Source organism: Danio rerio, chromosome 4 (assembly GCF_049306965.1).
Source record: "Danio rerio strain Tuebingen ecotype United States chromosome 4, GRCz12tu, whole genome shotgun sequence".
Classification (NCBI taxonomy): domain Eukaryota; kingdom Metazoa; phylum Chordata; class Actinopteri; order Cypriniformes; family Danionidae; genus Danio; species Danio rerio.
In genome coordinates this window covers 27,296,951-27,323,222 of record NC_133179.1, presented here as the reverse complement: position 1 = coordinate 27,323,222, position 26,272 = coordinate 27,296,951, and the positions used below count along the sequence as shown (strand labels likewise).

The 26,272-nt window shown below is 43.1% G+C and overlaps 2 protein-coding genes across 18 annotated transcripts in view; one reads left to right on the top strand and one right to left on the bottom strand.

The window, feature by feature from the left end:
• The window catches only part of iqsec3a (IQ motif and Sec7 domain ArfGEF 3a), a 252,307-nt gene that overhangs the window by 164,345 nt on the left and 61,690 nt on the right, over positions 1-26,272 (bottom strand). For all 16 annotated transcript variants that reach the window (XR_012402130.1, XR_012402129.1, XR_012402125.1 and 13 more), the window contains exon 2: positions 22,708-22,785. Coding sequence is in view for 3 of the 16 variants with exons in the window: in XM_009300450.5 (XP_009298725.2) it covers positions 22,708-22,785 (78 nt within the window). In the remaining 13 variants the exon portion in view is untranslated. The remainder of the gene's footprint in view (positions 1-22,707; positions 22,786-26,272) is intronic.
• The window catches only part of LOC141381638 (uncharacterized), a 259,466-nt gene that overhangs the window by 214,031 nt on the left and 19,163 nt on the right, over positions 1-26,272 (top strand). The gene's annotated exons all lie outside the window — the stretch shown is intronic.

The following is a 26,272-nucleotide window of genomic DNA, read 5'->3' as shown; positions in this document are numbered from 1 at the left end:
TTCTATTTGCGGCTGACATTCTGTCTTTCATTGGCTTGCTTGTGGCACAAATATGGCATTATTTGTACCCTGCCCAAAAAACAGCATTCCACACTGTATGTGGGTTGGAGAAGGGTGTTGGATCTGAGCTAGATCTGTGCCCGAAAAAAAGAATAGCACAGATTTGGTCCAGTAATGCTTTATTATATTCTTTTAATTATTTAGCAATTAATGTGAAAGTGGCCCGTGTTTGGCCCAGGTGTCATTTATTCCTTTTATTTGTGGCTGACATTCGGCCTTTCTTTTGCTTACTTTTAGCACAGATTTGGCAAACAGGAGCGGACCGTCCAAGTGCCATCATTCCGTTATGTGGGCCATGCATAAGTGTGGGTCTAATCTGGGCCTAAAAATTTTTAATGTCTGGCAGCCTTTTTTAACTGTTGTGAAGGAAATACACACAGCACGACAATATGAGAGAAATTAACTGACATATTGAAAATGACATATTCTCAGTTCTCAGCTGGCATAGCAAAATTTACAAATGGGCCTCTGTCATCTCAATCATTCCTTCTTTTGCCCCTGCTATGTTCACCCTTCCTATTTTTTCAAAATGTCCTTGTCTACAGTAGCTTAAAGGGGTGGTCCAACGTGGTTTCGTGCATGGAGATATATTTATACTGTTACTATTTATTATTTAAACAGCTGGACTATTGTCTAGTTTCAAAAAACTTATTTAAAATTATAATATTTTATATATTAGAGTATTTAATTGCCAAAAATCTTACTTCTAGGGGTAATAAAGATATACTTTTTTATTTCTTGATTCAGGCTCTATCTTATGTAACTAAGAGCTAAAATCCTTGTAGGTGCACTTCCTCCCAAAAAAAAACGTTTGAGCGAGAGTGCACCTATCACCTCACTACAGTGCTTGGGTGAGAATGAGTATTAAAAATTGTGCTTTTGGACATGAGGGAAAGCTGATTTTGTTTAGCTATAGCTAATTTAACCCCACCCACATGTAAGTTGTCAATTCTTAGGCTGACAACTCTTCAGGAGTTATTTAGAACTCATCACTTTAATATTTCCTTGACAACTGTATTGGCTCACATTCTTCTTTGCCACATTGTTTGTTGCTCAAAGCAGCCATTCACATGCTGTCCACAAAATTTGTGTATGTATGTTTTCATACGCTGCAAAAACAATGTTTAAAATTAACTTCTAGGTCTAATTATTACTTAACTGAAATTTCATCTGAGAGGAGCTCACTATAAATGCATCTTTATTGTATTCGTGCAACAACGCCCCTAGTTATGATGTTTTGATGAAAAATCTTGATGTACAAATAAGATATAAAGTAACAAACCTGAGAGACCTGAGAATTCTTTTGAGATCAGAATAGTGTACATATTTCAGAAATAGCTAGTAAGATCTTGAATGTGCAGCATCAGCAGTGATAAACACATAGTTTTATGCACACCATCCACTTTAAAATGGCAGTTGAAGTGCTTCCAAACACTTCACTGCATTGCAGGTGAGCATCTCACATCTGCAGTCAATTGGTTTTCAAATCTCTAGGCATGATCTGAATGAAGATTTATTCAGTGGACTATATAAATGGCAGTTGCTTCCCAGGTGCATTTTTTTCAATCAGCGGAAGATTAGGAATTGCTTTAATATGCATCAATTCACAACAATAGCCAAAAATGTTGGCAAACTAGCATAATTTGTTCATGAAATCTGTTATAAAAGTGTTTTTTTTAACTAACAATAGCACATCCCCAACTCAAAGGGCTCTATTTTTACATCTCCCATTACCTTTAAGACCCAGCTGCGTCGCGCCAAGAGCGCATTCGCTATTTACAGGACGCAAAGTAAGTCTAAGTAGAAAAATGAGCATTTCACAAGCAAATAGTTAACAGTTTTTTAACAGACATCAATAAGCCTATAAATAATTAATTTTGTTTGTTAATCGCAAAGATTTGTTTCAAAACTATTTCTAAATTCAGTTCTAATTTCTAGCAAACGAATAAATAAACAATAATGACCAAGTGTGGTCAAAATACTGAGTTATTTCCAAATACACCTGCCATGCCCCATATGGTCTAAAACCTGACAGGTGGGCAAATCTAAGCTTGTTTTTAATAAAACAAATATAAATATGGATATATTAAATAATACTGCTAATAATAATAACATTATACAAAAGCAAATTGTTATGAATGAACTGAAAAAGCCTCCCGAGATGAAGAAGACATAAAAGCAGTGATTTTTCATATTTATGTAGGCTAGAAAATAATGTTTTGTAATATTTTAATCCTTTATATTTATATCATATATCTATTCTTATTTTACTCTATATATATCCTTAATATTAAATTTTTTTTCATATGTAAAGATATTTGCCTATTGCTCTCTTGTGCGTATTAAGCAGTGTGTAAGCGAGGCGCAACTCTGCGCCGGAGTTTAGACCGGGTTAATTTTGGTCCAATGAAAAATCTATTACAGTTTCTCAAAATAGCGACGCGCCAACGGTCCGCCTCAGAACGCCTTCCTTTTTAGAACAGAACGCCTATGGGCGCACAAATGAGCGCTAATGCATTTGCTATTGAAACAGCGTAGCGCAACGCCTCAAAACGACTCTTGCGCCAAGCTGAAACTACCAAAAGACTATTGCGCCGCGTCTCGCGCCACACTGCGCCGGGTGTATGATACGGCCCATAGTATGGTGAGAAGCCACAAAAGTCAACAGACTGATTCTTTGCCGGCCAACTTATCCAGCACGTTTTTACGCAGCGGGCATCTATCTGCAACCCATCTCTGGGAAACTGAATGACTAATATGTACTGGGATAATCTGTTATTCCATTAAACAATTACTTGGTTATCCCAAAGCAGGCCCGTAGCCAGCCTGTTATAAGGGTTTTTTTTTCTTAAAATGTGGACCTTTTTGCAGTTATTCACCACATTTACAATGTATGAGATTTAAATACTGTATTTTAGTGACATTTAAGCACTATTTAGCTGGATTAGCCTGTTAGGTCGTCATTATAATGAAACATTTAATGTACCAACATTTTTTAAAGATTTAGAATAAAGAAAAATAAATAAATATTTTTTTTAAAATACAAATTTTACATCATAAATCATTAGAAAAAAATAGGAATCTGTTAAAGTTTAAAAATTAAAAACTGTAGCCTATTGTAGCTTTAGTCATTGAGGGGTGGATCTTTCAAATCCCCCCTGGCTATGGGCCATCATAGTCACCATGAATAAGGTTTAAAATGGGATAATTTGGACACTTACCAATACTTTTTTCAGGTTGGAGCTGGAATTCATGTATTTGCTGCGAAGTCAGTTCGATGTACAGCATGCATCGCATTATCAGACTATTGTTGTTAACATCTTGAAGTGAAAACAGACTAAACTAGAACAGGTCCGATAAACTCACTGCACAGACTGCATGATCGTCCTTCTCGGAACCGCAGATGGCCATGGCTTGACTGCAGTATAACTCGCACGTCTCCCTTATCGGCCATCATTCAACACAGGTGCGCGGCCGCACGCATCACAACCAAAAGCTGGAGATGCGTCTCTATAACAACCTCTCGCGACACAACCTCTCCAATGTGACGCCTCGCGATATTTGCAAACAAAACTTATGGATCGTATTTATTATCATTGACAGTAACGGAGGAACGCCGCGAAATGTAGTGAAGTAAGAGTAATGATTTTTCTCCTATAATTTACTTGAGGAAGAGTAAAAGTACACATACGTAAATATACTCAAAAAGTACTCCTTTGTGAGTTGAATGTTAACCACTTTCAATGCCTTTCGTGAATAACACCTGGTCAATGGTGTTAACTGTCACAGGGCTGTTTCTTGGCAACCTTGAGTGTTGGGGTAAGGAATAGTTCAGGTCATGCTAGAGTGTGTGAACATATTGCGTTCTATTAGGCAAAATGAAATTGGCTGCCGTAACTCCATTTGTGCCCCATATTCAAGTGATACGGTACTGTTGGAGCTTGCAGACTCTGGTCTTTCGGCTGATCGGTTGGGCCTATTGCGTTGGTACAGGTGAGTCAGGGGACTGCTTGCAGTATGTGTCTGTTTAAAAAGGGGAATACATGGGATGTTATGACGTATGCTAGTGTAGTGCTGGGTACAGTAAATCATCATGTTTCGTGGTTGGTTTATCCTTATTAGTTGGTTCAACGTCGGGCGACAGTGCAGAACCTTGGGGTGGATTGTGAAAAATGTAATGAGGTAAGTGATTGACGTCTGCAATAAATAATCCATGCAGATTACTCCCCTATTTATTGCTGAGGACTGTAGCCTGTCGTTAGGCATGTTCTGAATTCCACTTCATGTGTAGGTGTATGTGTGTGCCACCAATGGCTTCCAGGTAAGGTGCAGTTAGCATAGCAGTTTGCTAGGTGTTTAGTGGCAGGGCTGACCCTGTGTTGCATTCCAGCCTGCCTGGTGTATGTGTGTTTCCATCAGTGTTTGGACTGATTGGACGACTGACTGCCCCACTGTCAGTTTTAGTGCAGTTGGAGACTTTATATCTGCCGGCGGATTTGATATAAGAGCACCTCATTTATGTTTGGTAAGTGTTTTGCATGTGGTAAGTGTTTTGCATGTGGCTGGTTTAAGGTGGATTTTTAGCAGGGTGCTGTTTAAGAACATTCATGCTACAATTCAAATAGCATTTAATGCTATTTTCTGGCCCTACTGAAAAAAAAACAGCTTAAACCAGCCTAGGCTGGTTGGCTGGTTTTAGCTGGTCGACCAGGCTGGTTTTAGAGGGGTTTTGGCCATTTCCAGGCTGGTTTCCAGCCATTTCCAGTCTGGTAGATGGTCTGGGAGATGACCAGCTAAAACCAGCTTGACTAGCCTAGCCAGGCTGGGAGCCCAACCAAAACCAGCTATGTCCAGCTTAAACCATACGGCCAAAACCCCTCTAAAACCAGCCTGGTCGACCAGCTAAAACCAGCCAACCAGCCTAGGCTGGTTTATGCTGGATTTTTCAGCAGGGGCGTGATGCCACTTTCTGAGCGATGCTACTGTCTGAGTGCTGACTGAACTCTGTCTAAACCTAAGGTCTAGCCCTCTTTTTATTGTATTTTAAAGTAAATAGAAGGTCCAGTTGCGTTGGCAGACATGGGTCTGATAACTTTGAGCAATCCGTCATTGGTGTGGTAAAATTGTATCCATGTTCATTTGCACCAATGTGTATTATGTGAATGTTACTTTTTTGTGACTGTCTAATTTGTGAATCCATTTCAAGAGGCCCTCATTATTCTGTATTGAGTTCTGAATGACTGATTTCTGTGTCTGTGCTTTGTGTAAAATTAACTGGTTTGGGAGGGAAGCCCCTTTTCCATTGGCGGCTTTTGTTATTTTCTTTCTTTTTTTTTTACAGGAGCTGGGGGCCCATGGGCGAAGGAACCTTTTTGTTGGTGGAGCTGCTGTGCCAGTGTGTGCTGTAGGACACTTATGGTGCATCAGGGTGTGTGACTGAAGTGTGCTGTAGTGTAAGGTGGATAACTTTCTGATTTGAGCGTATGATTTTGAGTGTTTAGGTGAGAGTTGATTGTTAACCATTTTTAGTGCCTTTCTTGAGAAAGCCCTCTAGAGCTGATGGGTCATCAGGACCTATTTTAGTGTTTGTCTTTAAAAAAATTATTGTGAATGAACGTGTAATTTTGTAAATACTGGTCTCCTGTCTGCTCCTTAAACTGTAAAAAGAGACGAATCTGTGTGAGCTTTTTATATTTTTCCTGGGTTGGAATCCCAAATGGCGTAGTCGGCCTCAAAATTAAGTTGAGATTAGTCGTTGGGTTGTGGTTCAAAGTGAGCTAATCCTCAAGCAACCTTAGCTTCCCTTAGTCTCCCACCTTCGCTTATTCCATTCCGCTACAAAAACACTGCCGGTTGGGTTTAGGGAAGGGACTTGGTGGTCAGTCAGTCAGTCAGTCAACAACAGCCTCTAGTGGGTTCATATGAGAAAAGCAGGTGCAAAATTTGATCTGAAGAAGCAAAGTGCTCTCTGGCGGATTATCTCCTGGAACATATTTTGCACCGTCCAGAAATGTATAAAGGGGTATTTTTCCATAAAGACCCTGGTACTACCTGCTTTGCTACTGTTTGTATGTCTTTACCTACTGCTCCACTCTTTGCACTTTTGCTTTTTATATTTATACTCTAATTTAATCTTGAACATATTAGCACAGTGCTCAAACAACACAGCTTGAAGATCAACATCAAATCTACAAACTTTCTGGAATACAACTTCACAAAAACCACAAAAAACCAGGCTGCTGCATTAGCGTCCACTACCCCAAATACAGCTTGGACTCAAATACAGCCTCAGAACAGATATAAGGCTTAGAGTATCTTAAGTGAAGTATCGCCAAATGCAGTCAGACAGCGATTACATGACTCAGCAGGTAATTCTGCATGGAAAAGAGGCTCAAGGCTGATTAGACTGCAGTGATCACAGCTGAGATAAGAACACTGATTGTAGGAGATTCAATAATCAGGAATTTTAGGAGCAGAGCTACAATGACATACTGCTTCCCTCATGCAACAGAAAATTTTGAAGAAGCACAAGACTGTAAAATTGATTATCATCCAAGTGGGATGAAAAAGTTCTGCGACTCAAATCAGAACCCTGTAGTGGTTAGCGAGCCTCGGTCCAGTAATTAATCATAACAGTCACTTTCTTGACTGTTAAAAAAACTGTTATGTGCGGGTCTCGGCAAATCAAGCGAGCCTCTACATTCTTACAAAGAGTTTTTGAGTTCTCTCCTCCTACCGACCAAGTTCATTCTTCAGAGGAAATTTGGGAACATATTCAGTGCTGCAAATAGCTTGGGAAGCCTATCCTGGCTCAATCAAATTATTTGACAAATATATTATATTGAAACTGACTGGTTCAGTGAATGATTTTGTCGATAACTGTGAAAACAGCTTCTCTAAAACTAAATATTTAACTTTGTTTTAATTATTATTTATTAATAATTAATATTATTTTATTCAACAAACGAGCTTGTGTTTTGGTGATGAAGCATATAGCGAACCTTGTTTTGAAGCACTTTACCTCAAATGCTATTCTGCTATTTTTTTTATTTTTATAACTGACCAACAAAAAAGCCAACCCAGGCTCATTCTAAACACGTAGTCTCATGGATGTTTCTGAAGACTGCGAAATACATCCTGAGAGGTACATATTTTTGGAGTTTTTGTTTTTGTGATTCCATGAGAGGCTGCTGTGTGCACTTTTTTATATCTCAGATGTCTCTCATGAGTGCCGTTCGCACTGCGCTCGAGTAAACCCACCAGAGGCTGCCCGCCCACCCACTTACTTCCCTAAACTCAACCAACAATTTACAAAAGCCGCACAGAAAAAGAAAAGCCCTCGTCTGATTTTTACCTCGTTTTTGAATTTTACCACATTTTTACCCTGTTATTAACTTCTTCACTTTATTTTTTGGATTCTGTTTTTTGTCTTACCTGATTTCTGGAACCGCTCTTCCCCGGACTTGAACCCGGTTGTTGTTGTCGTGGTCAGCTTCTCTCTGTGTCTCAAGTGCACCGGCGTACACAACAAGCTAACTGGACAAACTGGTTGCAGCGAGAAAGCCCTCCACTTGGAGGTAAGCAGTCAGCCGTTCACAACTGTGAAATAGAACAGCGTCCTACCGGCCCGTAGAAATTGCTTAAAAATGAAATGCAGCCATATGTACCTCCGGCTACATAATTTGCAGTCTCCAGAAACGTCCACGGAATTACGTTTTTAACATGAACCTGTGTTGAAAAAGAGCAGGTGGATGATTTGTTTTGCTCCTTGGCAAATAAGGATTTAATTAATGTTCTACTGTAATCATTTTAACACAAACAAAATTCTATATATATATATATAGAATTAATTTGAGAATAAATTAAAGTCAGTAACTATTTATGAAGAGTTCGTGATGACCTGGTAACAAGGAAAATGTTGGCAGATGTTTTGAGATTTCAAAGCATGACTCAGGATCTTTTTTTTTTCTCTCTCTTAACACAAACAGCCACTCACACACACAAAATAATCTCTGAGCTTTTCTTTTTAAAGCCTGCCTGTGAAAGCGGGCATGTCTGCACGTCTACCCGCTGTGCCCTCTGTTACTATGACTACAGCATGGCAAATCAGCAACGTCACAGTTAATGCTAACATGCAACATTATTTTGAAACTATGTGCCAAAAGAAAGAAGATCAGACTGAAAAACGAGTGAAAAAGAAAGTGATTAAGAGAAATTAACATAAGGGATTCTAATTACTATGCATTTGGGTGTTCATTGTTCTTTGGGTTATGAGTGGGTGTTTCAAGATTATTTACGTCTGTGCAATTGTTTAGATTTATACCATTTCATTGCAAAAGACAAACTGGTTTATTTTTTGGTTTTGGCAGAATGGGTTAGATAGGTTAGATATGAACTGTTAAACCGATACACACAATCATTTACATGATAAGAATTCAATTTGCACATTGTCTCTGATGGGTGGAGACAAAACTTTGTACCCAATATTTTGACTTGCACCTGACATTTTTTACAACCAGACACATTGATATTTCACAACCAAAACAACAAAGGATTAACGGCTGTACTCAAACTTAAAAAGAAAATGCAGGGGTAAAAATGTCAAGAACAGTATTTTGTTTACTCAAGAAACACTATTTCTGTAAATAAAAAAATTATGTAAATTTGAAAAGAGGAATTTGACATTCATATTGATAATACTGTCTTAGTCTTTGCATAGATGTTAATCTTCTAAAACACAATATTATTTAAAAAGTGTTCAAATACAAGGTGAACTGAGTGTACATTTCCTATGTTTGTGGTAAGACTACGTTAATTCTATTATGCAACCAGCACAAATAATTAAATGTTTTAAACTCTTACTAAACTGGTTGTACATACATTTTCAAATATACAAATATAGCAAAAAAATAAATTGGTCTAAACCAACCAGCTAAGGACTACTAATTGAACTCCTCAATAAATATTTTGTTTTTAATTTGTAAAGGCAAAAACAACTTGTCAGACCATTTCATTATGTCTTCACAATGCTTTTTAGCACTATGCGCAGAATAAAACATTAAGAATTATGTAAAAACATCACATTTATTGCAATGTTCCACATAGATGTTAAACTGGCCGATTATATCTTTTAAATTAATCTTTCAGCACTCACTATGGTTACACTGATTAATGAGTTTTTAATTTTGTTAATTAACAGCTTTCTAAAAACCTAACACATTAACTGAACCCACTGTCACAGACAGCAGGTACAAATGTGTTGGTATTATAATTAGTGTTAAAGCTATGATCATTTAAAAATGCAGTCACTAACTATACTGTATCTCCAATTATTGGTGCTAACACAGGATTTGAAAAACTTTGGCTAAACAGAAATATCAATCATCCAATTTTGAATATTAAAACACTCCAAATATCGGCACTTGATGATACATATTTCTAATGGGTTCTATACACAAAATTCCAGAGGGCTGTAATTATTTGCAGCAACATCACAGCTTTCCCCTCAAAGATAGCTATGAAAGATGAAACATTATGTTTATGATGTGTAAAATTTGTTTTGTGTGAATTTTTTTTGTCCTATTTATTATCAGTCAGAATAACAGTAACACATTGTAAAAACAACATAACAAATATGGTAAATTATGAATGAGGAGAACTGACATGAATTAATTGGTGCTTATAAAATGTAGTTTTGTGATGAGGACAGATACATGGACAGTGACTCACTGACAAACAGGCAAAAGTGAAAGACAAAAGGAAATGAGAATTTGTTTAAACACACACACATACACACACACACACACACACACACACACACACACACACACACACACACACACAAACACACTCAGCAACTTGGGGACTGCCATAACTGCCCTGACTGAAGTGGTTTGCTTCTCTGCATGAGAACTCTTTGAGTTTGGCATCATGTGCCATTCATGTTTTATGGTGCCAGCATTATTTTGAAATGCAACAGCAAATGCAAACTTTTGAAAATGGGTTTTATAGTGTTTATAGTGTATAGTATGTAATGTGAATATAGTATGCCATCATCATCTGCAAAATCATTTAGTGACATGATGTGTGTAATACAATTATTTTAGTAATTTCTGTAGATCCATGTGAATTGAAATAATTTTAAGGTAAATTTTTTTTTTCCATTGCTATTTCCATTAAATCTTTTAAAGTGGCAGACACCTTTCCAATATATATGAGAGCAAATCTCAGCAAACATTGGTAAGTAATTATTTATGGTGTATTAGATTAATTAAAGAGAAAGATATAGACAATCATAATTGTTATACAATAAAATTAAGCTAACATACTTTTAACCCCGTTGAAACTAACATCCACCACAGCTAAATTTCACTGAAGTTCTAAACACATTTTTTTAAAAATTAAGCAACAAAATACACACAAAGATCTGGCAAGATAAAAGACTAACTCACAGAGAAACTAACAACTATAGCCATTGCAAGAAGAAAATTAATAGCACCAATACTAGTTTTCTCTTTTTTAAAAGGCTTTACAAACACCCATCTCCCCTGTTGTTCTGTCTTGCGGAAAAATCACAGAATTTTGCCCAATCTAAATAGGCGGAATGCAGTCTCAGCTTGAAAATCCAATTCAGCAACCAGTTACTATTATAAATCCAAGACAATTTGCAAAGCTGTAAAACATTTTAGTGGATATAATGTTTAATGATTAGCTTTTTCAGAAATTATTATTATTTCACAAAATAAAATACAAATGACAATTTACTACCAATGATAGCTTGAAGTTTTCTCTTATTTTCCCCAGAGCGGTTTATATTAATTGGTTATTATTTATTTTATTAAAGTTATTAGTTGGCTATTTTTTCGCTTTCTGGTGTGCTTTTCAGAAAACCATCATAAGTGTGATGATCACTATCGATCTATCCCTTGGAGATCACTGGAGAAAACTCCCCATTAACCAATCTGCCACTTAACTGAACTAAAGACCCAATCATGCACTTCACACACACACCAGTTCCAGATGACCCTTGATTGCACACAAACAACTGAAGCTGTTCAGGACTAATTAGATGCACTATATACTCACCTCTCTCTCTCTCTATCTCTCTCTCTCTCTCTCTATCTCTATCTATCTATCTCACACAGACACACAAACACACACATATTGGCTGAGTCTTGTTTTTGTTTTGAACATTATTAAGCTTCATCATTGTCATCGTTGTTTATTGATCCCAACCTTTTACCTGTTATTCTAACTACTCTCTTGGATTACCTGTGTGCTCCAGTTTATTCCTGTATTGACCTTGCCTGTACGACTATCTCTAAATAAAAACAGCAGGACCTGTGCAGTACAGTGCATGCCACACTGTCACTGCTCAAAATGGCTGCCGACAATCTACAAGCTCTTAAGATGGCTGCCGCCAATCTGCAAGCTCTCAAAAATGCCACTGCCACTCTTTCAATTCACAAATGGCAGCAGCTAGTTTACCAGCTGACAACATGGCAAGTGCTACTCAGCTGCTAGCTCAAAAGATGGCTTCTTGTTTCAGGTCTCTTCCTGTCATAGTTTCTGTCATAGTTTCAGTTCCTGGAATGACATAACCTGAACTACAAAAATGGTAACCACTACCTGAGTTGCCAGAGCTGCTGTCAATACCAGAGCTATTACTGCCAGAGCTGCTAGTTCTTCAGACCCTCCTGAATTCCCCAAATGTCAGGTGCCAGATTAAACTGGGGTTGTTTAACCTGCATGTGCCTACTGATCCTGAGCCTCCTGAACTACTGAGGTTTTCTGAACTGCCAGTGCCCACTGACCCAAAGCCTTCTGACCAACGGGGATTGTCTAAACCACCAGTGTGTCCTGACCCAGAGCCTGAGCCAGAACCTAACCACTCTCTTGGATTACCTGTATGCTTCAGTTTGTCCCTGTACTTGACTTTACCTGTGCGACTATCCCTAAATTAAGCTCTGTTTGGATTCTCACCTCTGTTGCTACCAGAACAAATATTACAGACTGGCTACTAAGGCTCCGTTTACACTGCCAGTTAAATGTGACACATTTCGGATGTTTTGCTCATATGTGACAGAGATTAAATCTGTTGTGACCATGTAAACACGAAAAAAAACACATGCATTCGAATATTCAGAGATCAGATTCAGGCCTCCTTCATATGTGGAAATAAATCAGATATAGATTGGATATGTGACAATGCAACTGTCATGTAAACAGGCAGATCAGATTTATTGAGGCATTCCATTCTGTACATCATAAAACTTGCGACAATATGGTGCTTCTCTGCGGTTTAATGAAGTAGAAGGAAGAGCATGTGTGGAGATGCCGACGCGGTAAACAACATCAGAGGAAACACAGAGGTGGAAAGTGGTCAGTGGCCACAATTTGCTCCCACCAGACCTGAGATCTCTCTCGTACCAACAAATTGCTCTGAATGGTGGAGAATATCATAAACGATATAAACCATAAGTGCAAGCTGCGATAACGGCCCTTTCACACCTCTGCCTCAAAATAATTTTTAAGTTGGGCGAATTTCGTGCTGTAACTTTCGCTTTTTTTCTAAATTGATACATGCACTGCGAGCTACACATAGAATAATTTTATTCTCTCCAACACCAGTGCGCACACAGGCAAAAGCTACATCTTTAACTACACACACACACACACACACACACACACACACACATTAGAGCCATACCATTACATAAACTGCATGGGGGTAAATCTGAACTAAACCATTAACTGCTTATACTACATTTCGTATATTTTGCAGAGCTAAAAACAAGACAATTTCTTCCATTGTGGCTGGAGTGGCACAGATGCTAGAACCCGCCTTTATGCACGCGCAATATCATAAATTGTATGGCAAGTGTTAACACATTAATTGGATATGGGTCACAATTAAAACATCGTGTAAACAGACAGGCAAACAAATCAGACATAGGCAACAAATCGGAATAGAGCATTAAGACTTGACATTGTAAATTTAGCCTAAGGTCACAAATTCTATCACTACAAATATAGTTCATTAATTTGGTGTTTCCCAAACCCCTTAATGCAAAGAACATTTGCAAACTTTGTGTGTGTTTGCAACTATATCTCTAGAGCTGTAGTTAGAACCGGAATTATCCCTCCTATGCCCTATCTGTTTTGAACATTGCAACACTTGCTTTAAATAATTAAGTATAAAGATACCTCTCCACATGTAATTCGTCGTCATTTTTTTACGGTTCAGTTTTAGGAAACTTCAGATTGACAATTGCGCTCCCTTCATGGTGCACTTCAAAATCATGTATGCCGTTTTCAACACAGCCATGGCTCATACCAAAAGCTATAGGTGACCTATGATTTACAAGTGGAAATCTCCAATAATTGGGAAAACCAAAAATATAGGATACATAAAATGGTTTTAAGTCATAGTAGCCTATATAAATGTATCTGTGCTGTATATGACATACAGGCACAACATTTTAGCAGGGGTTTGAGTGTGTCAAAGCTATCAAAGTTGACTTTTCAAATAAATGATAATCAAAATAGCCTACTTAATAATAATAATAATAATAATAATAATAATAATAAATAAATTTAATTATGGCAACATATAAATAAAATAAGTTTTTGACCATATAGGCCTATCTGATTTATGTGTATCTGTGTAAAACAATATAATGTGTACAAAACAAACAAATAATAATAATTTAATGCAGAGTTTCTCTAAAGATGTTGTTACCGCGCCCTGTTTAGGGAATCTTTCTCATTTTGTAGTCAATAACAAAATATATACTACATGTCCTTGCATTGTTTCCATGTCCCTGAGGCAAAGACTTTGCGGATCAAGGCAAAGTTGACTGCGATTTTTTACTATTATAAAGTCATGCAGTGTGAAACGTCCTGGTTATGTACGGTTACGGGAAACGCCTTATATCCCCTGGCCGCTCCATCATAGAGGGAGATGAGAGCGGGAGCGCACGAGGACCGGGCAGAAAAAGGTGCCCTCCATGCCTGCATGAGCTCTCTGTGTACCTCTGGGAAGAAGGGGACGGGGGGTCTAGAAGGTTTCTCCTTTTCTTCACCCCCACGTAGCACCTGTCTAAGTGGTCCGGCCGTGGTTCTGGGGGACAAGCCATATTCAGCCCCACAGCCGAAGCAGCCCGGGTTAACATGGCTAACATGTCTAATTGACAACCCCGGAGGGTGGCAGGGGGTCCGGATCTTCCTTGGAGCTTGTCAAACCTCCCTCCGATGCAGCGATAGACATCACGCCCCCGGTGTCATCTAATGAAAGCGCGGCCAGCCTGGAGGATGGACCAGCCCTCACACTCAAAGCAGGAACAGAGCGCATTGGCGAGGGGTCCGCGGGCTCGAAGGCAACGGATTAGCCCCCAGTGTAACCCTCAGGCCTGCCCGAGTGCTATCCGCTTGGCGGGGACCAACAGGAGTGGCTTGCCCTAATAAAAGAGCTCGCCGCGACCTCAGTTGAACAACAGTCAAGCCATCGCAATGCATGCAAGAACTGTCCACAAGCACCGCATTAACATGTTGGACCCCCAAGCATGTGACGCAATACTTGTGCCTGTCATTCGGGGCGAGGAAACCACCGCATCCAGAAACGCAAGGTCGAAACGACATCTTTAAAAAGACACGGTGCACGACCGTGTGCTCTCTTTGGGAATTCTGCTCTTTGTAGAAAATTGCTCTTTTAGATCACCAGCGAAACGACAAGGGGATGGGAAACACTCTGGTTACTAAAGTAACTCTCGTTCCCCGAGGAGGGGAATGGAAATGCTATCAGTGGATTTGATTTAGAAAATCCTCGTATTGGTAGGATTCGGTTCAGAAGCCACTTGTCTGAAAGAGTATGTAACGGGCCAATGAAATGCCAATGAATTGGCAGCGTAAGCTTGCGCAGGTGTGCTTCATTGCCAATTAATCCAGCATATAAGCACAGGTGGAGCAAGCAGACGCTATCCTTTTTAAGCTGAAGAGACTTTGCTAACAGCTAAGGGACAGCCAGTATGGCGATGGTAAATAGCATTTCCGTTCCCCTCCTCGGGGAACAAGGGTTACTTTAGTAACCAGAGCGTTCCCCTTCGGGTGGGGAACTCCAATGCTATTAGTGGATTTGATTTAGAAAATCCACGTATTGGGAGAACTATGGAAAACGCCATAATAACAGCACCTTACCAACGCCTCCGATGAGAGGATAGTCAAGCAAGCATGACGCACCCACATCATGGGAGGCGCGGTCCTCCAACGTGTCCCTGGCCCTAACTTATCCCACTCCAACGGAAGTTTTATGGATTTAGGTATATTTTTTGGGAAGTCGCGAGCATCTAGCAAATTCTAGGAAAATACGTTGGGAAGCGTGCAATCCCGATAGGGAGGATGCTGCGGAAGCCATCCGCTACCCAATGGGGGAAATAAGATGGCAAGATTACAAATGGACTAGCCCTAACAAGGGGAGTGCACATAAAGAGGGTGGTTAGCGGAGAGGGAAGACACGGGTCCACCCGAGAGGGGGGACTGAACCGTGGCGGAATAGGCATATGGGATCACCTAGTGGGGATCACGCATAGCAGGCACCTATACCCAAAACGCGGGCTGACCAGCGGGCAAACCTACAGCGTAGTGGGCCAGCAAGTGACTCCTCCGCTGAGTCAGTGCTGGGGGCCACAGAGGAATCTGCAGGGCTCACCTGACGGGGAACTTTACTGACAGATAAAAAGATGCACGTATCTCCATGTTAGGGAGAATGGCACAGCAAGCGTGTTTCAACACCCTACCGAGTTGTTTCCTCAAGCACCAAAGGGTTACCTAATACCCTTGAGGAAACCGGCTTCACTCGCAGATTGTAAAACCTTGCAAATGTTTTGGGTGTCGCCCAGCCCGCAGCTCTACAGATGTTTGTTAAAGAGGCGCCACGTGCACGTGCCCAAGAGGATGCAATGCTCAGAGTGGAGTGTGCACGCACTCCCGGGGGACACGGCTCACCTCGGCTCGAATAAGCGAGTGAAATGGCATTCACAATCCAATGGGATAATCTTTGTTTCGATACGGCACTTCCCTGCTGCCGACTGCCATAACAGACAAAGAGCTGCTCAGATGATCTAAAGTACTGAGTACGGTCCACATAGATGCGCAGAGCGCGAACTGGACAAAGTAAGAAAAGGGCTGGGTCTGCCTCCTTTGGGGGCAGCGCTAGCAGGTTCACTACCTGATCTCTAAAGGGGGTGTTAGGAACCTTGGGCACATAACCCGGGCGAGGTCTCAGGATAACGTGAGAGTAATCCGACCCGAATTCCAGGCACGAGTCACTGACCGAAAATGCCTCCCGGTCCCCGACCCTCTTGATGGAGGCCAATGCGACCAGCAGAGCTGTCTTAAGGGACAGAAATCTTAGAGATACTGATTCGAGTGGCTTTAAAGGGATCTGTGCGCAAGCTCGTGAGAAGGAGGGCGAGATCCCAAGAGGGCATGAGAGGGGGGCGTGATGGATTAATTCGCCTAGCACCTCTGAGGAACCGGATGATGAGGTTATGCCTCCCCACGGTGCCGCCAGCTAACGTGTCATGATAAGCGGAGATGGCAGCCACGTAAACCTTGAGAGTGGAGGGCGACAGCCTGCTCTCCAGCTTCTCTTGAAGGAAAGAGAGCACAACACTGATCTGGCAGTTTCAGGTGTCTTCTTTGCGAGAGACGCACCATTCAGTAAATAGACTCCACTTCAGGGCAGAGGCGCGCCTCGTGGAGGGGGGCCTGAGTGATGGTATTAACCACCGCACTCAGTAGGTTACCTAAGTCTTCCTCGCGTTTAAGGACCACACGTGGAGGTTCCAAAGATCGGGGCGAGGGTGCCAGATGGTGCCCTTTCCCTGAGAGAGTAGGTCCTTTCTCAAAGGGATCCGCCAGGGGAGGGCTGTCGCGAGGAGGGAGAGCTCTGATATCCAGGTCCGGTTGGGCCAAAGGGGCGTAACTAGCAGAACCTGTTCCTCTTCCTCCCTGACCTTGCACAGTAACGGCGCGAGCAGGCTCACTAGGGGAAACGCATACTTGCGCATGCCCCGAGGCCAGCTGTGGGCCAGTGCATCCATGCCAAGAGAGCCCTCGGTCAGGGAAAAAAACAACTCTCAATGAGCGTTCTCGGGAGAAGCAAACAGATCGATCTGGGCCTCCCCGAATCACGCCCGTATCAGCTGAACAGACTCGGGGTGGAGTCTCCATTCTCCGAAGCGTATCTGCTGCCGTGAGAGCACATCAACTGCACGGTTGAGCGTGCCTGGAACGTGAATGGCGCGCATCGATTTCAGCCGCGGGTGACTCCAGAGGAGCAGACGGCGGGCGGGCGAGCTGAGACATGCGGCGAGAGCACATACCCCCCATATGGTTAATATATGCTGCCGCCGCACTGTCCGTCCTGACCAGCACGTGTTGCTGCTCCAGCACCGGAAAAAATTGGAGGAGAGCGAGGAACACTGCCAACAGCTCTAGGCGGTTGATATGCCAATGCAACTGGGCACCCTTCCACAGGCCCGCAGCTGCATGCTCGCGACACACGGCCCCCCAGCCCGTGTTGGAAGCATCTGTTGAAACAACAACATGGCTGGCCGCCTGTCCTAGAGGCACACCGGCCTGAAGGAACGAGGGGTCGTTCCAAAGGCTGAGGGCGAAGCGAGACAGCGACTCGGTGTGTGCCCGTGTGCCATGCGGTGTGTGCCCGCGTGCCATGCGCGTCTTGGGACTGGATCGTGAAGCCAGTGCTGGAGTGGTCTCATATGGAGTAATCCGAGCGGCGTGACGGCGGCTGCGGATGCCATATGCCCCAGGAGTCTCTGAAAGTACTTCAGTGGGACCACTAGTTTGCTGTCGAGCTCTCTCAGACAGTCCAGCAACAGGCGAGCGCATTCCCAGGAGAGACCATGGTGACTGAGTCCAGCTACATCCCGAGAAAAAAGATCTTCTGCACAGGGGCGAGGTTGTTTTTTTCCCGGTTGACCTGAAGCCCCAACAGTCGGAGGTGCCGGAGCACCTTGTCTCTGTGCATAATCAATTGCTCCCGCGAGTAGGCTAAAATCAGCCAGTCATGGAGATAATTGAGTATGCGGATGCCTGCGAGCCGAAGGGGGCTAAGGCACCCTCCGCGAGTTTGGTGAAGACCCTGGAGACAGAGAGAGCCCGAAGGGGAGGACCTTGTGTTGCCACGCTTGACCTTCGAATGCAAACCGCAGAAACTGACGGTGGCGTGGAAGAATGGAAACATGGAAGTACGCGTCCGTCAGGTCTATGGCTGCAAACCAATCCCGAGGATGAACGCATTGGAGAATGCGCCTCTGCGTGAGCATTCTGAACGGCAGCCAGTGCAGACAGTGGTTCAAAACGCGCAGATCTAGGATTGGTCGTGACCCACCGCTCTTTTTGGGTACGATGAAGTACGGGCTGTAAAACCCACTCTCCATCTCGGGTGGAGGAACTGGCTCAATTGCACCCTTCGCCAGGAGGGCAGAAATCTCCTCTTGCAAGACAGGGGCGGACAGGGGGCTGACCCTGGTGAAATACACACCCGTGAACTTGGGGGGCCGTTTCGCGAACTGAATCACATAACCGAGTCTGATTGTGCGTATGAGCCACCGCGACCTAAGCAGGGTTAACCAGGCAGGCAGAGCCCTCGCTAATGGAGTCATCGCTACAATCGCTGACGTACCAGCGGTGGGGCAGCGCGGAGTGGGTGTGCTGATCCGGGAAGCGCGAGGGTCCCGTGGAAGAGCTGGAGGAGAGCAATTCACTCTGACTTCGCACCCTGACTTCGGAGAGGGGGCTCGAGGGTTGGGGGAAAGGAGACCCTCTCCCCAGCGCTCGTGAGCCACTGGCGAAGCACATAGAACCTGCGAGCTGGAAGGCAGCGTGTCCCGGACTGGCAAGGTTCGTGCTGTCACATCTGGGGAAGGGGAAAAGTGCTCTTTCATTGATGTTTTCGTGGCACTGAAAAGTACCCTTGGAATAGTCGCCCTGCCCTCCAGCGGGGAAAGAGCAAGTTTACTCTTCTCCGGATGGCCTGTCTCAGGGACGCTTCGCGGTCCGTTTACCGGACTTAACGGCGCCCTGGGAAGGGGGGGGGCTGTCTGCTTTCGAGGTGCTCAACGCGCCCGCTTGGCCGGAGGCGCAGGAGCAGCGGAGGTGCAGGAGCGACTGCTCTCTCACCGAATTGAATTCCAGAGGTGGTGTTCCTGGACCACTAGTGTGGATGTTGTCCTCCCCAGCGCACACGCGGCGGACTTAGTAGTCCGAAGAGCATAGTCGGTCGCGGTGCGCAGCTATTGTAACAAGCCTGGGTTAGACCCGCCCTTGTGCAGCTCGGCCAGCGCCTGCGCTTGGTAGCGCAGGTAGGTGGCCATTGCGTTCAAGGCGGAAGCAGCCTGGCCCGCAGCCTTGTAAGCTCTGGCTCTGAGGGAGGCAGACAACCTACAGGCTTCGGACAGGAGACGGGGCGGATCCCACCAAGTCGAGGCGCATTGCGAGCAAAGATTGACTGCGATAGCGCGCTCCACCGACGGGATCGCCTCATACCCCCTGGCAGCTCCACCGTCAAGGACGGTGAGGGCGGAGGGACATGCAGCACGGGCAGAGAAAGGTGCCCTCCAAGACTGCGTGAGCCTACTGTGCACCTCCTGGAAGAAGGGAGGCTTCGCCTTCTGTTCCTCTACATAACACCCATCTAGTCAGTCTGGCCGCGGAGCTGGGGGATGAACCAACTCCAACCCCATGGCCGAAGCAGCCCGGAAAAGCACCCATTTTGACAGCACTCACCTGCCCAGAGGGGGCGAGCGGGTCTGGATCTTCGTTGGACAATGAAAGCCCAACCTCCGATGCTGCGTCTGGTCTCCGGTGTCAGCGGGTGTGAGAGCTACCATCTGGTTAGACAGATCACTCCCACTGCCCGAAGCTTGGATTGGCATTTCATTGGCCCGTTCCATACTTTTCCAGACAAGTGGCTTCTGAACCGAATCCTCCCAATTTTCTAAATCAAATCCACTAATAGCATTGGAGTTCCCCACCCGAAGGGGAACCCAGCTAAACCGCCGCTAAAACGTCTTCTCCCACACTGGTAAAGGAAATGCTTTCTTCAACGTTGGAAGTCAGTTCAGCAGAAGGATTCTTCAGTCTCAGATCAGGTCTGAAGCAACAATTCTAACGAGCTAACTCACACAGCCAACTGATATAGCCCTAATTGGCTCATCAGTTTCAGCTGTGGAGCTAAGCTCTGCCAATTAATTTGGCATTTCATTGACCCATTTTCATATCTTCAGAAGTGATTGGTCATCTAAAGCACTCCCAAAGTCTGTTTATACAGACACATGTAGAAGTTCCCATGAAGAGGAACCCCCCATCACTGATCCATCTTGCAGTGTGTATTGCATCATCCAATATGTCCGTCCACAGGATTGGTTGCCGACCACAGACCTGAAGGATGCATATTTTCATGCCTCAATGTTACCTTACCTCTGACTGTTTCTTTGGTTTGCGTTCAAGGGCAGGGTATGGCAGTGCAGTGCAAAGTCCTGCAATATGGACTGTCTTTGTACATGCAGGTTTTCTCTAAATTCATAAGGGACAGCCAGTACTGCACTGGCTCATGAGCATCTGCATCTCATCGACTTGCTCATTTTAGCTCAGTCTACGGTTCAGTTGATTGTGCACAGAAACATGGTGCTCTGGCATTTCGACTGTTGGTGCTTCGGGTCAACCAAGATAACAACATGCTCTGCCCCTGTCTCAGCATGAAGCTAGACTCAATCCCCATGACCAAGTAATGTGCTAGACTTTTGTTGGCCTGTCTGAAGCAATTCAACGGGAAAATAATGGTCTTACTGAGGTTTCTTTAGAGGCTCTTGGCGTATATGGCACCCATAGTCATGTTCACTGCTCAGAATGTTTCATATGAGACCACTTCATTGCTGGCTTCACGATCAGGTAACCAGATAGGCATGGTGAGCATAAACACACCAGGAGACTATCACCACGCAGTGTTGCCATACCTTCAGTCACTGGACAGACTGGGGGGTTGTGGCTATGTACTACGAGCATGCAGCTGCAGGGTCTTTATGTCATTTGTCAGATCTTCTCCTAATGTTATTTATATACTCAACTGACTTTAAGCAGCTACACCTGTGAGGAGCTTCTCTTGTAAATTCACATGCAATTACTTTAACTTTGTCTTACTCTTCAGAGTAATTGGTTATTAAGAGATTCCCCATAATGTTGTTCCAACATAAAGCCTCAATTCCTTCCTTTAGGGAACAATGGTTATGACAGTAACTGAGACATATTTATGAATGTATGCATGTATGCATTAATTAATAAACTGATTTCATTCATTTTCTTGTCGGCTTAGTCCCTTTATTAATCCAGGGTCACCACAGCGGAATGAACCGCCAACTTATCCAGCAAGTTTTTACGCAGCGGATGCCCTTCCAGCCGCAACCCATCTCTGGGAAACATCCACACACACACACACACTCATACACTACGGACAATTTAGCCTACCCAATTCACCTGTACCGCATGTCTTTGGACTGTGGGGGAAACCGGAGCACCCGGAGGAAACCCACGCGAAGGCAGGGAGAACATGCAAACTCTACATAGAAACGCCAACTGAGCCGAGGATCGAACCAGCGACCTTCTTGCTGTGAGGCGACAGCACTACCTACTGCACCACTGCCTCGCCCTTAACTGATTTCTACATTAAGAAAAGAAAAAAAGGTCACTTTATTTTGATGGTTCGTTTGTTGAATTTAAGTTACATTGCATCTACATGTCAACTAATTCTCATTAGATTATAAGTAGACTGTTGGGTTGGAGTTATGGTAATGGTTATTTTAAGTTGACATGTACTTGCAAAGATTCTTATAGTCAGTTAAATGTTTGATATAGCCGAAGTATTGACAGATATTAAGCAGACAGTCTACTAATACTCAAATAGACCATCAAAATAAAGTGTTTCCAAAAAGCTAACCACATCATTGCCATACACATTAATCTTACAGTAGAATTTAATTTAATTTAAAGTTTAAACAGTAGTAACAATTAAAACATACATTTTATTTTATTTAAAAACATTACACGTTACAAATAATTAATTATTTTTGGTGCTTGTTTTTTTGCTGCCTTTTTTATTTTTAAGAACAAAACTAGTATTTTAAGAGATTTAAAAAGCCAGAAGATTGGGTTCTCTATGATGACGGATTTCAGCTATTACTTCAAAGCAAAATACACACTGAAAACCTTGTGTAAACATGATTATCAGAATTGGAAATTACTTAGACCAAAAATGACTTTTCCTGCAGCCTCAAAATAAGTCAGTGATGCAGAACTTATGCCAACTGATGAATTTTCAAAATTAGATACACATGTTTTTCTCTGCCTGATTTAGATGAAAATGTTATCAGCTGTTGCTCAGTCAAGTCACAGCTAACTGTAATCATGGAAACTGAATTTGCTAATAGGAAACGAGACATGAAAAGACTAACAACCACTTCAGGATGGGTTTAAGTAGGGCAGTTGTGTTGCTTAGAATGACCAGAAACATGGTCTTTACTGTGGCAATGGATTTTTTTGTTAGAAAGCACCAATAAACAACCCTACCTGGGTACACAGGCTTGAGAGTCAGATTCAGGGGCGTCTGGAGCAGGACAACAAAACTGGTGAAGAACTGTCTGGTTCCTGTAGGAAAATAGGTGGTAAAAAAAGATAAGCTTTTGAAAGTATGTCAGCATTATAGAAGCATTCTATGACTAGAGGCTACCAGACTTATTGTCTCACACACACACACAAACAAACATACACAAACACACACACACATATATTCCATCAACTGGGGCGAATATTTTGGATGTAGTGAGTCATATTAAAAAGGCGTGTATGCCAAGGAAATGTTGTAAAACTCATAATTTTTACATATTATCTGATCCACACTTTCTCTGATCATTTAATAATTTGGCTCAATGAGATCAAGAAGCCCCATAACTCTGCACATGCTTCCGTTATTGCTGAGTTCACGCTGCACAATTTTAAATAGATTTTTTCACTCTCGGACAGGTTTTGTGATATCACCCCCAAATGCCCATAATGCCTGACATTTGTTTCTGCATCACATATTTGGAATGCTAAATATATGGACCTCCTCTGTGATTAAAAATCATGCTGTGTAAAATGAGTTTTGAATGAAAAGCTTATCAGTGATTACAGAGTCAATGAGAGAGCAAGATACAGGACAGTGAAGAGTTCAGCACACAGACCATTTGAATAACAAATTATATAAAATGCTTGTTGCAGGGTAGTAAAAGGGTACCATTTGCAGTCTCGCACATGGCCTTGTGTATTGTATTCATGCAGTGTGTGTCCACCTGTACATTAAGATAACCTATCAAAAAATTATATCATATCAAAGCTCATCCTCTAAGACAGGGGTATCCAAACTCAGTCCTGAAGGGCCAGTGTCCTACTGAGTTTAGCTCCAACTTGCTTTAAAACACCTGCCCAGAAGTTTCTAGTATATGTACTATAATGTAATGTAAAGTAATGTGCATTTACATAGCACATTTATTGTGTATGGCCATACACCCAAATGCTTCACAATCATGAGGAGGGGTCTCTCCACACCCCCACCAGAGTGCAGCATCGACTTGGATGATGCGACGGCAGCCACAGGACAATGACGCCAGTTTGCTCACCACACACCAGCTATTGATGGAGTAGAGAGACAGTAATAGAGCCAATTTGGTGGATGGGGATGATTGGGAGGCCATGATTTTGAGGGCCGATTGAAGGACTTTGGCCTTTGAAGGACTTTGGCCAGGACACCGAGGTTACACCTCTACACTAGTTTTAGCGTCATATCCAAAAGACGGCACCCATGGACAGTATAGTGTCCCCATCACTTTTACTGAGGCAATAGGACACACACAGATCGCAGGTTGAGTGTCCCCTGCTGGCCTCTCTAACACCACTTCCAACAGCAACCTAGTTTTTCCATGTGGTCTCCCATCCAGCTACTAGCAAGGCTCAGCCCTGCTTAGCTTCAGTGAGTAACTGGTCTTGGGCTGCAGGGTTATATAGCTTTCTAGTAAGAGCTTGATTAGCTGGTTCATGTGTGTTTAATTAGGGTTGGAGCTAAACTCTCCAGGACACTGGCCCTCCAGGACAGAGTGTAGACCCCTGCTCTAAGATTACACACATTTGGTTAATAGTAGTTTTAAAGTTAGCAATGCAAAGATGAAAATAGTACTCAAGCCTTGTGTAAACTATGCATACAGCAGCTTTCACACTCACAGTCGGATAAAATAACGTCAAAATTAGCGAATATGTGTTTCTCCATGCAAGCTAGACTATCCAAGATGGTGCCAAGCATGTCTGTCACGTTGCAAGCTCCCAGCAAACTTTGTTGTGTTTTGTGTGTTTTACTTGTATTTTTGCAGTTTCTCGTGCTGGATGTACACACTCTTATTGCCTACAACAGACACACACTTCGGAAAGTTGACACATTAAAGATCGGACTTTAAGTTCTTTAATGACGCTCTGTTTACAAACACAGCAACAGAGCCCTTTGTCTGGGTCACACAACCGAAGTGATGATGAAAACGCAGCCAGAAAAAAAGAGAAAAGAGAGCTGTCATTCTCATCGGACTAAGTGACGGTGGATCTTGACATCCACTCCCCACCATTCTGCTGGCTAACGTTCAGTCACGGGACAATAAAATTTGCGTGCTACAGGCCCACATATTCTTTCATATCCTCCCCCGCCCACCATTTGGCAAATCGGCACACTCTTCTGTTCTGCTCTTGCCCGCTACAGGCAGAAACTGAAATGGGAACCACCCACCCTCAGGATGTTTCAGAGCTGGTCAGACCAATTGGATTCCTAACTTTAAAGACTTTTGATCAAGTTGACTGGGAGATGTTCTGGGCAGCTTCTGATGACGACATCGACGTGTACTCAGACACTATTACGTGCTTCATTAGAAAATGTATAGAAGACGAGGTCCCAACAAAAGCTTTTAATATCTACCCCAGCCAAAAACCATGTATCAATGGCGAAGTTCGAACAGCCCTATCAGTGCAAACTTACGCCAATAAATCCAGAAATGCTGAGGAACAAAAACCAAGCTAACTACAACCTCAGAAAAATCATCAGAGCAGCAAAGCCTCCATACAAAGACAAGGTACAGGGTCAATTTAACACCAACAATGCAAGGAGCATGTGGCAGGGACTTAATTACATCACAGACTTTAAAAGTAACAAGCCCACCATTGTAAACATTGCTGCATCTTTCCCGGATGAGCTCAACTCATTCTATGCCCGATTTGAAGCCCATGACAGCGCTTTGGGCCTACACAGCTCTCTGTGCAACTAGATCCTGGACTTCCTGTCAAACAGACACCAGGTGGTCAGCATGAACAACATCACTTCATCCACACTGATCCTCAACACTGGTGCTCCACAAGATTGTGTTTCCAGCCCACTCTTGTACTCCCTGTACACATATGACTGTACATCCAAACACAGCTTCAACGTCATCGTTAAATTTAAAAAATGACACAACGGTGCCTAATCACCAATAATGATGAGACAGCCAACAGATGTGCAGTGGTGTCAGGAAAACCCCCTCTCACTCAACATCAGCAAAACCAAGGAGCTGGTGGTGGATTTCAGGAGAGAGAAGAGAGAACACACTCCCATCACCATCAATGGGACACCAGTGGAGAGAGTCAACACTTTCAAGTTTCTTGGAGTCCACATCGCTGAGGATCTGACAGGAACTGCTCACACAGCAGGAACTGCTCACACAGCAGTGCTGAGGAAGGCACAACAACGCCTCTTGTTCCTCAGGCGTCTCAGGAGGTTCGTTCTACACCTGCACTGTGGAGAGCATCCCGACTGGCTTTATCACCACCTGGTATGGAAACAGCACCAGCAGCAATCGCAAAGGCCTGCATAGGATTGTGCGAACTGCTGGCCGCGTAGTAGGAGGTAAGATTCCCTCCATCCAGGACATCTACACAGGGAGGGCATGAGGAAAGCCAAGAGAATCATCAGTGACTCCAGCCACCCGAGCCATAGACAGAAGGGAAGTTTCTTCCCTTAGACTATCAGGCTGATGAACACTTAACACACTCCAAAAAAAACTTTCCAAAAACCCTCACTGCATAC